General features: G+C 36.1%; 1 protein-coding gene across 2 annotated transcripts in view; it reads left to right on the top strand.

The window, feature by feature from the left end:
- The window catches only part of DNAJC13 (DnaJ heat shock protein family (Hsp40) member C13), a 124,810-nt gene that overhangs the window by 85,743 nt on the left and 20,675 nt on the right, over window positions 1–18,392 (top strand). For both annotated transcript variants that reach the window (XM_004762502.3, XM_004762501.3), the window contains 12 exons: window positions 737–815; window positions 2,210–2,345; window positions 4,090–4,274; window positions 4,712–4,786; window positions 6,392–6,511; window positions 7,682–7,861; window positions 8,598–8,765; window positions 11,040–11,153; window positions 12,917–13,033; window positions 14,349–14,526; window positions 15,962–16,053; window positions 17,714–17,813. In XM_004762502.3, the coding sequence (XP_004762559.1) occupies window positions 737–815; window positions 2,210–2,345; window positions 4,090–4,274; window positions 4,712–4,786; window positions 6,392–6,511; window positions 7,682–7,861; window positions 8,598–8,765; window positions 11,040–11,153; window positions 12,917–13,033; window positions 14,349–14,526; window positions 15,962–16,053; window positions 17,714–17,813 (1,544 nt within the window). The remainder of the gene's footprint in view (window positions 1–736; window positions 816–2,209; window positions 2,346–4,089; window positions 4,275–4,711; window positions 4,787–6,391; window positions 6,512–7,681; window positions 7,862–8,597; window positions 8,766–11,039; window positions 11,154–12,916; window positions 13,034–14,348; window positions 14,527–15,961; window positions 16,054–17,713; window positions 17,814–18,392) is intronic.

Here is an 18,392-nt window from a genome sequence, read left to right as displayed (position 1 = left end):
TTTTTTGCTTATTTGGTATACACACCTATGGGAATAGCCATATGGAACTGTATCCATATGATTATCATTTACTGCACATTTATTAGCAGAATTAACACTTCTCTGTCCTTGCTGGTAAGCCTTCGCTGTCTATTAATTGAAGTAATTGTTGCAAAACACCTGGCACTATACCTGACACATGGTGGATACTCAGATACTCATCTTTGCCTTTCCTCTTACAGTTTGTGTTATACATGAGAAAGAGACTTGGTAATAGTATGTTTAGGTCACTAAGTGACAGATGTGTAAGAATGCAGGTTTACTTCACTAATTTATTAGAGATGATTTTGTAGTAGAACATATAACATTAGAGAAAAATGGTTTATAGGACATTTTCTCAAGTATAGACTGAATTTATGTATTTTTGGCAAGGCTGATAGTTAAAATTACTTAATATTACAGAGTTTGAAGTGTCATTTTGAAAAATTGGTTTGAAAAAAACATACTTTAATTTTTCAAATACAGTTTTGTAATTTGAAGTGATTGATAACTTTCCATAGGGAACATTGAGGTTTTATCTTTTAGATGTAAAGTTAGCATAGAGAATATTCTTTCTTGACTCTTGCTGGGTTTAATTTGATGCCTAATTTATGATCATATACAATAAAAGTAAGGTTCTTACAGTATTCTTTTAAATAATGATACAAAATATTTTCTTGCACCTTACTCTTAAAAAAATAATTTTGCTGTTTAACAGGCATGATGAGAGCAAGATTAGAAAAGCTTACTTCAGACTTGCACAGAAGTACCACCCTGATAAGAATCCAGAAGGGAGGGTATGTACTGCCTTTGGAGTTGGGACTTTCGGATTGACTTTCTTTGGCTCTATTATTATGGTAGATGGACAAAAGATATACTTACTCCCTCTGCTCGTATCTGCCTCATAATATAATGCCCAGTGTATGGTAAATTAACTTTTAGCCCACGTGCTCATGGTTTCTGCATAAATGGTCCTCCGTCAGTTTACCAAAAGGACTGCCCTTATGACTCATAACTTCTGGATATTTTCTCCCATCTGAGAATTAACGCTAATGGACAGTTGTATAAATAATTGAACATCAGAAGTGTGGATGAACTTAATTCACTTGTAGGTGATGTTATTGCCATATGAATTGCTGTGAGTACTTTTTTTTTTCTAATGACACCTGAAAAAGTAGAAAATTTGGATCAGACTTGAAGTTAACAGGTGTCAGCATTTCCTGATCCTCCCTCTTCCAGCTTCTTACTAAAATATCAAGAAAGATTCATAAAAGATGAAATCACACAGTAACTTCTGTAACTAAGACTGGTAGTTTATTGCTAGAAACTTGGAGTAATTTTCACTGATTTCAAGGTTAATACTTTTTTTATTAGAGATAGTATTCCTAATTGGGAAGACTTGGTATTGAAAAGATAATGCTTTTATATATTTGAGACTTTTTGATCAAAAACTAGGAATTTTTTGAGAAATGGATAGCAGTGCAGATTCATCTGGGAGAGAAAACAAAGTAGGAAGAAATTTTTGAAATCAGTGTTAAATTTCTAGACTTAACCAACCAGATGTTAAAATACTCTGTAAAGCTATAATAATAAAACAACATGACCCTGACACAAGAATCAACATGTAGATCAAGGAACATAATACAGTGTTGGAACAGTTTAAGAGAATGAATTTAGGAGTCAGACCTGAGTGTAAGTCTTAGCCCATCACCAGTTGGCTTTGTGCTCTTAGACAAGTTATTTGACATTATCTAAAAAATGAGGATATAACTGTACATACCTCATGTGGCTGTTTGGGGGCTTTAAATGAGATAATGTTTGTAAAGCATATTCAGTACAATGCCTGCTGTAGTACTCAATAAATAGTATCTCTTCTATTATAACTGTCTTTACAATAGCTTAGAAACTGTCATTAATGTGTATGAACTCAATGTGGGTATAAACCCAGTGAAGAATTTTTTTAGTAATGGTATTAAGATCAATAAAATCTATTTGGGGGCGGGGAGAGAGAAAATTTCACCTTCCAAGTATACCAGCTAGATTACAATTGGAATGAGTTCCTTAATGTAAAAAAAAAAACAAAATAATAACTAAAGAAGTTGCTGGTAAAATACAAACCAGCTGTGTTCTGTTGAAGTTGTGGTTTGAGATGTTCCAAACTAAAAGTTAATTATTTTTGGTCATATTACAGGATATGTTTGAAAAAGTAAATAAAGCATATGAATTTTTATGTACCAAATCAGCAAAAATAGTGGATGGACCAGATCCAGAGAATATAATTTTAATTCTGAAAACACAGAGTATCCTCTTCAACCGTCATAAGGAAGGTAAGGCATATGTTAATCTCAAATTTTAGTTTACCTTCCATTTAACCCTACAAGGTTACTTGTTTCTGTAGCATATTTCAATAGATTTAGAGTTATTATTGCAAAAGATTCTTAGAATTGCATTTCAGATATAGTGAAAGAGTAGTTTTCTGTCAGAAGGCCCAAAATGTTGTTTGCATTATACTTTCTACTTTCTGCCTATGTTTTTCAATATTTTACATTTTCAGCAAATTTTCATTTTTCTTTCCTGAAGGACATTTGTATTCTGTGGAGGTACTTGGGTAGTTTTTTGTGTTTAGCCATTAAGCAGCAAACATTAAAGGAGATCTGTAATGGATCTGGAATTTAAGGATCATTTCATGTTGTTTTTAAATCACAAATCACAAGTAAAAGACTACGCCTGTTATAACTTTAAAAGCTTCTAAAGGCTGGTCTGGTCTTTAAAACGCAACAGAAACTTTTCACATGATCATATGCTTCTCTAATACTTCTCATTTCCTTTATGATCCTGGGGCCCCCGGTGACTCAGTTAAGGGTCTGCCTTCAACTCAGGTCATGATCCCAAGCCCTGGGATCAAGCCCTGCATGGGGCTCCCTGCCCAGTGGGAAACCTGCTTCTCCTTCTCCCTCTGCCACTGCCCTTGCTCATGTTCTCTGTCTTTCTCTCTTTCTCTCAGTCAAATAAATCAAAAAAAATTAAAAAAATTTAAAAAAAAACACAAAAACCCTCTCTGATCCTGTGGGACAGTTTGAAAAACACTGTTTTAAAAGAAATAGGTATGATTTCAGAATACAGGGTTATTGGGAATTTCCGGCATGTTTGCGGGGTCATTTGCAATAACAATAGCGTCTACAAAGCCAGGAGTATGTTGTAAACTTGAAAGGCTTTGTTAGAAATGGGAAGTTAAGTTCAAGACAGCAGTTATTTTTTGGCTTGGGAAATGAATGGCTTGAAGTGCTGTGTGGGAGACCCATTTGCTCTGTAGGATGATTTTAGGAGAGAAGGAAGGGAGGACAGTAGGGATTTGACATAAGCAGGACTGTTGGGTAATTGAAGAAAAGTGGGCTTGCAGTTTTACTATTGGAGGGGACAGCATGGGGATCTAGCAATTTGAGAGCAGTGATTAATTGATTTACTTTTGCATGAGTTGAACAGAACACATTTAGCTATATCACATTTACCACTAATAAGAATGAGTTTAAAGAAGTCGTTTTCAAACCATTGGTTGTGTTTTAATGGCTAACAGCTATATAAGAGTGGTAGTTGTGGCTTACCATTGGTTTGTTATCAAGGTCATAATGTTTTTTCAGGCTGTGTATCCCACTTACCCAAAGGGGATTTATACCTAATTAATTCTGATGTGGGATCCTGATTTGTCTGTGCTGTCTGTGATCAAGTAAAAAGTTAGAAAATCCCATGGACAAGGTAGAAAGTAGATATTTTGTGAAGGATCAAACCACTACATACTTAAGTTCAGTAAATGTATCAGAAAATACTCTATTTTTGGTGGAAGCATTTTGGAGAAATGAGCCAAATAAGTGTACTAGAAAAAGAAAGATCCAAGAAATACCATTTTAATTTCTTTTTATGAACTAGAATTAGGAGACATTTAAAATGTCAAATGTTTTATCATTTTCTTTAAGGGAACATAACTAAAAATAGTGTTAGAATTAACTTAAAACCATAATAGTCAGTTTTTGTTTTGTTTGCCATTTTTCCAACACTAACCATTGATTATTTCAGATTTACAGCCTTATAAATATGCAGGATACCCCATGCTAATTAGGACTATAACAATGGAAACTTCAGATGACCTCCTTTTCTCAAAAGAATCACCACTGTTGCCTGCTGCTACAGAGCTGGCTTTCCATACTGTCAACTGCTCAGCCCTCAATGCTGAAGAGCTCAGAAGGGAGAATGGAATTGAGGTAATGTGGAATGTTCTCCGTGCTTCACTTCAAGCTCGTTCAGGCACATAGTATGACTTTTGTCAATAGAGAATTCAACACGTATAAGTGAAATTGATATAATTTCTTTTAATTTATTCCAGCAAATAACATGCTATAGTCTCCATATTCTAGTGTCAAAATTAAAAATAGAATGGAGCCTTATTTCATAATATGAATGGGAGAGTATTGGATTCAAGATTGGTAAACTTGCAGCTTATAAACTAGCTTATTGGGAATGTTTAAAAAGAAACTTATGGTAATCCTTTGTTTATTTAATAAATGTTAATTAAGCGAAACACCTTTATTTACCAAGTATCTAACATGAAAAGATTTTTAATATTTTATTCCTATAAGAAAAGGCTTTTCTGGCTTCAAGTCCAAATGTAGAATTAATGGCTGATCTTCTCTTTTTCCAGGTGTTACAGGAGGCTTTTAGTCGCTGTGTGGCTGTCTTGAATCGTTCTAGTAAACCAAGTGACATGTCAGTACAGGTGAGGCTAACATGTATAGTTCTGTGAAAGTTATACTTGACTAGTAGTAGTTCAGACTTGAACATCTATGAGGATCACTTGGAGAGCTCATGAAAATGTGGTTGGCTAACCTCCACTCGCCCTGCTGCCCACTGTTTCTGATTCAGTGGTTCTGGGGTGGAGGACTGAGAATACGCTTCTCTAACAAATTCCCAAATGATGCTGATGCTGTTGATCTCTATATCATGCTTTAAGAAGTACTGCACTAAATTACTTGTGATCTAGTGGCTTAATTTTTTTTTTCTTAGAGAATAATATAATGAAGCTTTCTGTCTCCATCACCCAGTTTCACACATTTGTCATTTTGCCATTCTTGTTTCCTTTATCATCTGCCCCCTTCCCTAACTTTCTTGTTTATCTCTGTCCATCATCCCTTATACTTTTTTTCTAGTTGTGTTGAGAAATAATTGGCATGTATCATTGTATAAATTTAGGGCATTATAGCTTGATGCTTTGATTTACATATATTGTGAAAAGATTACCACAGGTTCAGCTAACATTCATTGTCTTATACAGATTCAATAATCCACTCCTATTATAGTTTTTTTTTTTTAACGGTTTATTTATTTATTTGACAGACAGAGCACAAACAGGGGGAGTGGCAAGGAGAGGGAGAAGCAGGCTTTCCACTGAGCAGGGGCCCAATGCAGGGCTTGATCCCAAGACCCTGGGATCATGACCTGAGCAGAAGGCAAGCACTTAACTGACTGAGGCACCCATATGCTCCCCCCACTGCTGTAGTGTTTTAATTGGTTTATTTTCTTTCTGTTAAGTTTATAATTGAATGATAGAAAAATCCATCAGGAATTCATTGAGATTATTGTAGAATGCATCTTTTTATGTGATCCTTTTTTAATGCCAGCAAATTTTAGAATTTAAAACAATCAAGTTCAAGCCTTTTAGTTTCATCCTGTATTTTGAAGTGCAGTGTATACATAGAATTGTAATTCTGCAATGTTAATAGGTTGGACAAAAATACCTTAATCCAGAGTTGGCAAACAGTTTTTATAAAGGGCCAAAGAGTAAAAATTTCAAACTTTCAGGCTACAGATACAGTCTCTGTTGCATATTTTTGTGGTTTTTCTTTGCAGCCCTTTAAAGATGTAAAAATCATTCATTGCTCCCAGCCATGCAAAAATAGGCCACAGTCATTTTGGCCTATGCACTGCATGGCCATTGGCTCCCATCCCTGCATCTGTAGGAAATCATAATCATAACCAGGAATACTGGCAATTCAACAGAGATGTTCTTTTTTTTTTTTAAAGATTTTATTTATTTATTTGACAGGCAGAGATGACAAGTAGGCAGGGGTGGGGGTGTGGGGGAAGAAGCGGACTACCTACTGAGCAGAGAGCCTGATGCGGGGCTCAGTTCCAGGACCCTGAGATCATGACCTGAGCCCAAGGCTGAGCCACCCAGGTGCCCCAGAAATGATCTTTTCAATTTTGAAGCGTCATATGTACTATTAAAACATTATTCATGAATCTTTGCTGATTTGATTTCCGCTGTCTTAAATAAGGAATGCACATGTAACTCTCTTGTTTTGCTCTGTTTTGTTGTGTGCAGGTGTGTGGACACATCAGCAAATGCTATAGCGTGGCCGCTCAGTTTGAAGAATGCCGAGAAAAGATCACAGAAATGCCAGGCATCATCAAGGATCTCTGTCGGGTGCTATATTTTGGCAAGGTACAGCTCATTTTTAATGCTTTCTGAATGCAGTAAGCAATGGGTGTTCTTGTCAAGTAAGTAGCCAGTTCCCAATTTATAAATAAGCTGTTTTTCCCAAAATCATTTTTATGTGCATTAGTTGGATCTCTAAAATCATTTTTCACAGAGCCCTTGCTGTAAATGGAGGCTTTTATTCTTAACAGTGGTCTATAAGGAATAAAACTAAAGTGATACTTGTATAGTGAAGTGGGTCTCATCTGAACATTTGAAGAGAGGCAGAGAAGAAATGAGAGACTAGAGTAAATAGATGTAGTGCAAGTAAAGGACCATGTGAAACCTGAAATAGTCAGTAGCTGCCTGGTTAGAAAGGCTCTGTGGAGCTGAGAACTTAGCACTTCCTCCTAATCCAGTCGTGCTGAGGGCAGCTGGCTGGGGTAAATGAAGTGGTGACTGGGAAGGGGAGAGAGATTTCTTAGATAACCAGAGAGAATGAGTTGTTTTGGAGTAGAACAGAATTGGGGTGCTGATCCTGGCCTGAGGTATCTAGAAATAAGGAATCTGATGAAAATCTCTCAACTATATTTATACATTGTCCTTAGAAGTATTTAATAAGAATAAAAACTCTGACATAAGGAAGCAAATCCACAGACCTGTGCTGAAGATATTGCTGATACACTTAGGATCCTAGCGTGTGAGTTGCTGTTAATGCCTTATCACTACTTTTAAAAATTAAAGATATGAAAAATGAAAAAAAACTGAGTTCCCAAGACTTTAAACACTAGCTTCAAAGATAATTCTGTGTCTTGTCACAGGATCACTTTTAATTTTAGGCTTTAAAGGATATTGGATTCAGATTTAAGTTGGAATTGAAAATAGAATAGGAGGTAAACATCTTGCACAGTAAGATAGCTACCTTGACATAAATTCACAGCCAGTTTCTCTTGGGAGTTTTTTAAACCCTGTAATTTCATTATTCTTTCTTTCTTTGTTTTAAAGATTTTATTTATTTGACAGAGAGAGACAGCGAGAGAGGGAACACAAGCAGGGGGAATGGGAGAAGGAGAAGCAGGCCTCCCACAGAGCAAGGAGCCTGATGCGGGACCCTGGGATCATAACCTAAGCCGAATGCAGATGCTTAGCAACTGAGCCACCCAGGCGCTGCTAATTTTATTATTATTATTCTCACAGAGTATTCCGCGGGTTGCTGCTCTTGGAGTAGAATGTGTCAGTTCTTTTGCTGTGGATTTCTGGCTTCAGACACACCTATTTCAGGCTGGGATTTTGTGGCATCTGCTTGGTTATCTGTTTAATTATGACTACACACTAGAAGAGAGTGGCATTCAGAAAAGCGAGGAAACAAACCAACAGGTAACTTTCACACTGCTCTAATCTTGAATTTGAACCCATACCATAGGTTAATGCCGAATTAATGCAAAGCAGAGTTCCATCTATTCAGAGCCCCAGTCATAAACTGTTTTCTAGATAACTTAAGCTTATTGCTCTTTAAGCCCCAGAACTTTTTATCTTAACCACTTGTGCTAGAAGGATACGATGGTGGGAATTTGCAGTAGCATATACAGAATGTAACAGTCTTTTCTTGATTACTTAGAATGACCTTTATGATTGCAAAATTATGGTTGTGTAACACAGGGAAATATAACAGTAATATTGGGCTGTTGGGGCTAGCCACCCATAGATACTTTAGTACTTAACTGATTTTCTTGAATGTTTTTTCCTGTCTCTCCTTGTTTAGTCATTGTCATTCATTATTCCTGTCGTTTATGTGTTTCTCTAACAGGCAAGTCTGCCTGCCTATCCCCTACTCCCCACCCTACCCCCAAATGTGCTTCTTCCAGTTATCTACAAGATACTGTATTGACTATAAATGAGTATACAGATTCTGATTTCCTTTTGTGTAAATGAAAGAGTAAGCTCTAATGCATAAGCTCTTATATCAGTGTTGGGGACTTGCTTTTGCTCCTTAAATGTGTCCCAAATAGTTTTGTTTTGTTTTTTTCCTTATGGTTTTGATTCCATAAAGGTACCATGTTACTTATGTAATATAACAGATCTACTTCAATGTCTTAATTTTTTTTTATAACAGGAAGTAGCCAACAGCCTTGCTAAACTAAGTGTCCGTGCCCTAAGTCGCCTTGGAGGATATCTGCCTGAAGAACAGGCGACCCCAGAAAATCCAACCATAAGAAAAAGTTTAGCTGGCATGCTGACACCCTATGTTGCTAGAAAACTTGCTGTGGTTAGTGCTACAGAGGTATGTTGCTTCAGAATAGCCTGGGTTTTGATGACTGTTCCAAGATCATTTAAATAGTAGAATAACACAACAATGTTGATTGCTCTAGGAAACCTAAAAATTGAGAATGATCATGTTTGTTCTTTCATCCAAGAAATTCAGTTTATTGTGGATTGATCCTGATAATATCAGGTCTGCAAGCCTACTCTTTCTGCAGGGGAAAATTAACTTTGTTTTTAGGCTCTGGAGCCTACCATAATTCTTAGCAGCTTTGTGTCACAAGGGGACAGGAAAAGAGAACAAGCTTGGAAATGGTATTTCACAATGGGCAGAGAAGTGGGAGTTAGGAGACTCTTGAGTCTATTTATGGCTGTTTCTTTTCTTCCTTTCTTTTTTTTTTTTTTTTCCACCTTAGATTTTTATTTATTTATTCAAGAGAATAAATAGGGAGAGACAAGAGAGACAGAGCATGAGTACCGGGTAGGGAGAAGCGGACACCCCATTGAGCACAGAGCTTGATGCAGGGACCCCAGTCATGACTTGAGCTGAAGATAGACGCTTAACCGACTGAGCCACCCAGGCACCCCCATTTTTGGCTGTTTCTTAGTCTCTAACTTAGACACAGAGTTGAAATCCTAAAAGCTAACACACATACATGCATTCATGACAAAAATCAAGCGTGACTTTGACAGCTCTACCAACCTCTTTGGCCTCTTCTGTGAGGATCATTGAGAAACAATCTAAGAATGTGGCACTGAAGAATTAAACTATAAAAATCCATTCATTTGAATACTATGAAGCCCTAAATTGTAAAGGTATGTTTAAAGACATTAAAAGATGTTTAAAGTATTTTAAGTGAAAAGGCTAAAAATCCCATTTTTGGTATTAAAAAAGTGGATGGATGGATCTGTACTAATATGGTAACTGTAGTTACCCTTGAATGAAAGAATTCTAGACTATTTTTATGTTTTCTCTTATGATTATGCAGTCCTTTTGTAAGGGAAGAAGTCCTCAGTGTCCCAGATATAAAGTACTCTTAGAATTTTTAAATATTTGTTTTTAATTCAGTCTGACTCTTTTTTTGGTGTAGGCCATTGCTTTTCAGTGTCCCCTGGGCAAGAGGTGAAGAGCTTTAGATGCCACTCTTAATCTTCGTACGTTTTCTGAGTTTTGTGTTCAGCAACATGATGTATTTTACTGGGGAGACATTCTTTCCAGAAATACTGGCAGGTTGTTGATAAACTACGGGGGGTGGGGGGGAAGCATTTCAGAATCTTGGTCTGAACACCATTTGGATTTTTCAGAATGCTTATTTTAAACAATTCTCAAAGTTTTACAATTCTTCTAAGACTTTTTTTTTTTTTTTTAAGATTTTATTTATTTGTCAGAGAGCAAGAACACAAGCAGGGGGAGTTGTAGGGAGAGGCAGAGGAAGAAGCAGGCTCCCTGCTGAGCAAGGAGCCTGATGTGTGGCTTGATCCCAAGACTCTGGGATCATGACCAGAGCCGAAGGCAGACACTTAACCAACTGAGCCATCCAGGGGTCCTTTCTAAGAATGTATTCTTTAGTCATTTTAGTTAACTAATAGTTAACATTTTTAAAACAAGTTAGATGGTTTTGTCTAAGACAAAGGTATTAACCCAGTGACTTCCTGCTAGCATAGAGCTTTGTAAATGTAAAATGTACAGAAATTTGTATTAAAACATTTGAAGAGTTAGATGTCTATTCACTTTTAATTGCAGAGGACCAGATAGACAAAGGGAAAGCGCTGTGGATGGCTAAGCAGAAGCTATGCTTTCAGAATTGCTTAATGCAGCCTTGGGTTTGGCCAAGAAAATCGAAAGTGACTCTGCCCATAAATTTTGCTAACCTTCATAGCAGCATGCTTCAGAAAGATTTAGATTTTGTTTTCAGATATGTTTATATAAAGGTAGTATAGAATGATTCTTTCTAAGCCTATGTTTACTAAGAGTTTATTAAATGTTTCAGCACAAACTCTCTCTCATATTTTTCACTGTAGCAGAGCAAATGTTAAGGATGTGAAGTCACACAGAATCCCAGTTTTCCTCCACTTAACGGCTGGTTGTGTGACTTGGGACAAATCATTAGATTGCTCTTAGCTTTGATTTTTCTCAGCTGCAAAATGGATAATATCAACAAACTTGTTAGAACTATTGAGGCCCATTATACTTAAGGCACTTACTACAGGGCTTGGCATGTCATCAGCAGTTTCAGTAAATGCTAACTTGCACTATTTTTTTTCTGTTAAAAAATAGTAATATTCTGTGTCCTAGATTCTGAAGATGCTCAACAGCAACACCGAGAGTCCTTATTTGATATGGAATAATTGTACAAGAGCAGAACTACTTGAGTTTCTTGAATCCCAACAAGAAAACATGATTAAAAAGGTATGTTATTGTTTCATAAACTTCTGGGGTTACTTGGTCTCAAAAAATATTCTCTGGAAACATAATTCAGTATTGACAAGACAGAAACATACTGTTTCTCCATTTGGTGTTAGGCCTACAGGTTTTTGCCACCTAATGGGTGGCCCATGTAAGAACGGCAGTCTTTTTTTTTTTTTTTTTTTTTTTTTTTTTTTTTTTTTTTTTTTTAAAGATTTTATTTATTTATTTGACAGAGAGAGATCACAAGTAGGCAGAGAGGCAGGCAGAGAGGCAGGCAGAGAGAGAGGAGGAAGCAGGCTCCCTGCTGAGCAGAGAGCCCGATGTGGGACTCGATCCCAGGACCCTGAGATCATGACCTGAGCCGAAGGCAGCGGCTTAACCCACTGAGCCACCCAGGCGCCCAGAACGGCAGTCTTGTACTAAATCATGAATTTGTGTTTGTTGTTGTCCCGTTTACATGTAAACATCTTTTAATGTCTTTAAACATACCTTTACATGTCCCATTTACATGTCCCGTTTACATGTACATGAACAGCTACATGTAAACAACTCCAAAAACACTGTTGCAGTTGTTGTCTTCGGCTTCTTTTGCCAGTACATCAAAGTTGCTTTCTGGTATCAGAATCAAACCGTTTCTCCTGTCTTGCCACCTTCTGGTGGAGAATCTCTGAAGCTGTGAAAAACAAAAAACAACAACAAAATAACCAAGATAGTCCTGTGGCCAAAGATAAGGCCTGCTTAGTCCATACACTGGATGGTTGAGACTTAATGGTTTAGCAGACAGTTATCTTTACGGGCTTAGATTTTATTAAACAATAAAGACCAATGTTATGTCCGGAATTATTCAAGATTTTTTTTTTAAACTCATTTCATGATAGAACTCTACAGATCAAAGTTTTGAGAATTGCGGAGCTGGAGAGAACAGGTCTCACATTCTTATACATCTCTTCTTTTGCCAGAAGAAACATAATAGCATCTTCTCTTTGTTTAACACTTTACAGTTTATTGTATACTTTTACATATCATTTCATTTCCACCTAAATCTACATTGGTGCTGTTTTTCTGCCATTCCTCTTTTCTGTCTTTTTCCTTTTTGTTAAATGGATACACTTCCCAGTGTAGCAACCTCTGTATTACCATGTCTTCTTTCTTTTTTTCTTCAGAGACTCTATTTTCTAGCACTTCCATTCAGTGTATTACTTCTCTTTTTTTCACTTATTTTTTACTATTTTTTTATTTTAATTTTTTTTTAAATTAACATATAATGTATTATTAGCCCCAGGGATATAGGTCTGTGAATCGCCAGGTTTATACACTTCACAGCACTCACCATAACACATACCAGTGTATTAATTTTTAAAGGCCAGTCCAGATGTGTTCACTTCTTAGCTCCATCACCCTAGAGCTGACCAGGCCAGATGTCTGCTGAGTAGAGTGAGAAGAACCAAGTGTCATACTAGCTTTATAAACATTAGCTCTAAGACACCTCGTTGTGATCTTTTGAAATTTTAGAATGAGTTATAATATTAACCTTTGGACTAAAAAATAACTCATGCCTATTCAAGAGTTAATATTATTAGTTGTAAGCATTAATACTGCATTGAGTGCTTTGATGTGTGTCCCACCACAGTTTCCCTCTAGAAAAAAATGGAACTTCCAGGCTATTTATCTGTTAAATTATTAAATTGACTATGGTTAGATTTATAAATCAGACACTGGTGATTCTGATTTACATCTAACAGTCTGTTTTCTTTTTTAAAAAGGGTGATTGTGACAAAACTTATGGATCAGAATTTGTCTATAGTGATCACGCCAAAGAACTTATTGTAGGGGAGATTTTTGTTAGGGTGTATAATGAAGTCCCTACTTTCCAACTAGAGGTAAGCTCTCTACTTCTCATTTTGTCTGATACCCTCAGTCTTTTTTTATTGAAAGCTGCTAGTTTATTCACACTAAATAAGTTGAAATAATACATGTTCTTTGCCAAGTGTGTTACACTCACCTGGGTATGTGATGTGGTTACCATTAGTAATTTGTAAACCTTTATTTTGCTTGTTGAAGAATTTATTTTGTGGATTCATGAAAATAAGTATTCCTTGCCCGACTGTGTTTTATATTTTATGGATGATGCTACCTAACTGTGTCATGTGCATATACCTTTGACTTACTAGTCTCTCCTGGAAGTGCAAGGTCATTTACACATTGACTATATCATGTAGAATATCAGACCACCAGACAGAAGTACTTCTCTGGCCAATTATTAGAGGAAAATAAGAAGATACCAGTGGAAAGCAAAGAGATTTTTTTAGAAAATGATTGAGGTCAAACCATGTCATTTCTTTTGATGATCCCTAATCACTTTCAGAAGCAAACGAGGAGCTTTTTTATCTTCAAGTGCTTGGTGGTCATGTAGGAATTTTTTGTTGTAGTTTTTTCCTTGGACGGAGTGGTAAGGAGGATTTGGTGGTTGGTTGGTCTATAAGAAGGGAAGAAGTGAGGCTTTGGTTTGTTTTTTGTTTTTTGTGTTTTAAAATTTATTTATTTGAGAGAGAGCACAAGCAGGGAGAGTGTCAGGCTCCCCACTGAGCAGAGAGCCCAACACGGGGTTGGATCCCAGGACCCTGGGATCATGACCCAAACCAAAGGCAATGCTTAACCGACTGAGCCACCCAGGTGTCCCACTGGGGCTTTGTTTTCAAGTTTGCACTTGGGAAAAAGGAATCTACTAAAACATAATGTATATTATGGTTTATCACAGAAAAGTATGTATAAATAGCTGTAAGGCAGAGTGAGTTCATTGATTTGTGAAGTTCTTTGAAAACTGTCCTTCAAATTTATATTCTATTTTTTTAAATATAAAAATATAACCAAATTGTGGAAGTTACATATGGTACTATCAATTACTTTGATTTGTAAAAGGAAGAGATATACTAATTCAGAATTGGCATACTAAAGTCCTAATGGGACTATATCAGATCTCTAATGTATTGGGACAAAAAAAGTTGAGAAATGCTTTCTAATGCAACTGGGTTTTACTTCTTCCGCCCCCAAATCCATAAGTGTTCATGTATATGTATAATTTAATCGTTCCATACCCTGAAGATTTTTGGGAGGAAGGGAGTGGGTGTTGCTGTGGAGTCTCATAGTTATTTCTGAGGGCACACATGTTTGTAAATATTTCTCCACTCGACTTAGGTCCCAAAAGCATTTGCTGCAAGTCTTTTGGATTATATAGGCTCCCAGGCTCAGTACCTCCACACATTCATGGCTATCACACATGCTGCAAAAGTGGAGTCAGAGCAACATGGAGACCGCTTGCCAAGAGTGGAAATGGCTTTGGAAGCTCTGAGAAATGTCATAAAATATAATCCAGGTGTGTGACTATACCCTTGATCAGTAAGATCCTTATAATAGCAGAGCCCTAAACATTCCAGTTCTTGATTTTATCAGAGAAACTTAAGGAAAACAGTATACTTGGTTATAATGTTTTACTTGATATAATGTAACAAGAATTAAGCTAATAATATTTTTACCTATAAACAGTAGAGTGGAAGGAGGGGAGATGAAGGCATCATGTATAGAATTCATATCTCTAAGAGAAAAATTAGTCTCGATGAGTTGAAAAGACAGAATAACTTGATAATATAAAATTTCATATTGATGACATAAGTTGACCTATAAGTACTTAAATTAAATTGATTTATTAGGTGATCTGATCTGTCTCTTCTGGTATCTAACACAATGCTGTGTATAGAGAGGCTCTTATATTTTTGAGAAACTACTTGAAGGTTTTGGTGTATAAAAATTGAAATTAAAAAAGTGAGTTTTCATTCTTACACAGCCTTAAGAGGATATTTCCAAAAATGTTACTACTCTTGCCTGACAACACATGAGTGAAAACTTGAAAGCTTCTTCTAATTCTAACTTTGATAACAAGTATGGTGTATAGAACCTAAAACAATATAGATTCAGTTTAAGTAACTTGAGGACCCCAAATCCTTTTTGTTAGCATTTATCATTAACTCTCAATTACTCTTTTGCTTTTTCCACATATATTACAGTGGTATAGTGGTTTGAAAATGAATTTAAAAGCAGTCTATTTATAGAACATTTTCAGACTCCTTTAAATTGAGGAGTCTTAGTGAATTATCTTCTGAAGTCTTAAAAAACTACAGATTATACTATATATTCCACTAACATAGTAAAAGGCAAAATACACTGCACAGAACCTTAATGTTTAATATTTTTATTCAATTAACATAATGATAGTAAGTATATGGGATTGGGGTTTGAGGTGTGTAGGAATGGAAACAGTATTCAGTTTTATGTATTTTCACAAGGAGCCCTTTATATATCCATACAGTTGTTTGTAATGTAGTCCTCAACTGACAGAGTTCTAATTCAGTTTATATTAAAAGCAAATGATGTCACACTCTGCCAAACTGTAATTAGGCTGAGGGGGTAGGTCTAATGTCTAAAGGTAAAGAGTAGAATTATCATTATCTTACACACTTATTTTTTAAATTGCATTTGCATTGTGTATTTGAGATTTGAGATGTTTGGTTTTAGTTTGAAGGCTGGGGATATGGGTGCAAATGAAAACAAACCTAAGAAATGTTATCTTACTTTTTGCCTCTTAAGATTTACTGCTGTTTAGAAGGTACTCCATTTATTCCATGTCACAGATGTTGAGAAAGTGTTGTCAGAGACTTAGAATCAATAGTAAACAACAGTGTAGATCAGTTTTCTGAAGGTACTTAGAACATCTCTTAGAAATAAAAGATAAACCTCTTATTCTTATTCCTTAGGCTCTGAAAGTGAATGCATTGGGCACTTTAAGTTAATATTTTCTCTTCTCCGTGTCCATGGAGCGGGTCAAGTGCAGCAGTTGGCGTTAGAGGTAAAGGAATTTTGTATTAAAGCATGCTGTCTCTCCTACCACTACAGTATGTGCTTTAGGCCTTGAGAACCACTATCTGAAGTTGAATGGAAGTTTGCATATATTTTCTTTTCTTTTCTTTTTTTTCTTATTTTGTCTGTTAAGCCAAGTAAATGTGTTCTCAAAATTTAAATTAGTATACTCATTTTGAAGAACAGTGTTTCACGATGTTGTTCCGGGTGGTTCCCTGGGTGGTCATTGTCTGCCATGCATCAGAACTTGGGATGCATTATATAGTGTCATGCAATGTGTGTTAAGGAATGGGCTTTACTGGGGAAGCTTGGAAGCCAGAGATGACAGGAACAGTGGGCAGGATTTCCCTGATCTCTCAGTGTCCCTAGAGACCAGGGCCTACTGCTGGCCACGCACTGTACATTTGTGTTCAGAGGACTCACTTACCCCCTTCCCTTCAGTTACTGTCCTTTTTTAGTACAAAATTAGATTAGTACAAAAGCAGCCTCTTCACTGAGGGTTACAGACAACTGGGCTGTACGATGTTTACAGGAGCTATCTAAGAAGGTCAGAATCTTTGAGCTTTAATGGTCCAAGAAAAGTTGGAAGTCCCTTTTTTAGGAGAATGAAAGCACTTGTCCCATGGGAAACTGGGTGCAGCCTTTTCCTCTGGGAGAAGCAGGAAGTCTCTGGCTACAGGGGTCTCATTGTCTAGGCAATCCAGAGTAGGCTCCCAAGATCATTTTTCAGATGATCCCGCTAATTATAACATACATGATTTATTGTAAAGAACACCAAATTAAACCCTGCAGCAACAGGTTTGTGAGCAGTTTATGAATTAGTTGCATAACATGTTCTTATGTTGCGTTTTGGTTGAAAAGATTTTTAATAAAATAATAAAAATTACTTTTAATAAAATAATAATAAAATAATTTAAAAAGCTTATTAACAAGCATGTTCTTTTAATTGGAAAGTGTGTTTCTCTACTTAATTCCTCCATATCCTTATAACTTTTTAAATGAACATCATTAAATCTGTCATGTTGGTTTGAGATGCTGACCATGTGTTTCAAGTGACATTGATCTTCTAGATGTATACTATAAAAGTTAGACTTGAGAGGTCATCTTCTTTGAAAGAAAAACATGCCTGTTCCTTTATAACAGATAGAAAGATAAACTAAATCTCTTGTGCTGGGTACTGAAGACATTTCCTGTCTCCCTCTAAAAGCAAAAAGAAAGTTCCAGTAGTGAGGATCATTATCTTCCTAAACACTCCCCACCCCAGTTCTGTGATTGAAATACATAGTATGGAGCATGAGCAGTATGGGATTGAAGGCATCTTTATAACCTCGAGATTGTGACTTGTTTCTAAAATATTTTTTAGATAATTACATTTAATTCTTATCTCTAAATTAATAGGAAGTTAATATATATACACACCATATACATGAGCATAAATGTTTTTTAATTATTTTTATTATTTCACAAAAGATCAAAGTAATAAAAGCAATCTTTTAAAATTAAACTGTTAAAAGTTATTTTCTCTTCCAAACATTTTTTTACACTTTGGGAAGCTTCAGACTTTTTTGGGTCTGACTAATTGGACTTAATTTTATTTAGGAGCAAAATTATTTCCCAAACTCTTAATATCTTGTTGATTTAATTTTCAGGTTGTGAATATAGTGACATCTAACCAAGATTGTGTGAACAATATTGCTGAATCAATGGTTTTGTCCAATTTATTGGCTCTTCTGCATTCATTACCATCAAGTATGTATATTTCATGAATGGGAATTTTGGAAACCATAGCATGGCCAACCTATAGAGGGAGCAGTCACATAGCAAATAGAAAACCTCTGACAAAACATGATATCCATATTTACTTTAGAATCTCTTAAGTAGTATTCGTTATATTGAGTTGTCTTAATTATGTTTTACATCAGTAAATAAAACTATTTTGTATTTATCATTTCAAAAGTTGAAAGTTAGAGGTAAGAGAGGTCCAAAAGCAAAGGAAAATAACCTAGGTTTTTCAGTTTATTAGTTTTCTGAGTATGGTATGCACTGAGTAATTGAGAATTGACCCATGGTTTATAAAGAAACCTCATTGCTCTTAGATGATAGGAAAAAATGCTTTAAGATAAAAATTACCTTGGGCGCCTGGGTGGCTCAGTGGGTTAAGCCGCTGCCTTCGGCTCGGGTCATGATCTCAGGGTCCTGGGATCGAGTCCCGCATCGGGCTCTCTGCTCAGCAGGGAGCCTGCTTCCTCCTCTCTCTCTCTGCCTGCCTCTCTGCCTACTTGTGATCTCTCTCTGTCAAATAAATAAATAAAATCTTTAAAAAAAAAA

This window comes from Mustela putorius, unplaced genomic scaffold (assembly GCF_011764305.1).
Source record: "Mustela putorius furo isolate JIRA1106 unplaced genomic scaffold, ASM1176430v1.1 tig00003834_pilon_pilon_pilon, whole genome shotgun sequence".
In the NCBI taxonomy this organism is placed as follows: domain Eukaryota; kingdom Metazoa; phylum Chordata; class Mammalia; order Carnivora; family Mustelidae; genus Mustela; species Mustela putorius.
This window is presented reverse-complemented; position numbering and strand designations above follow the sequence as displayed.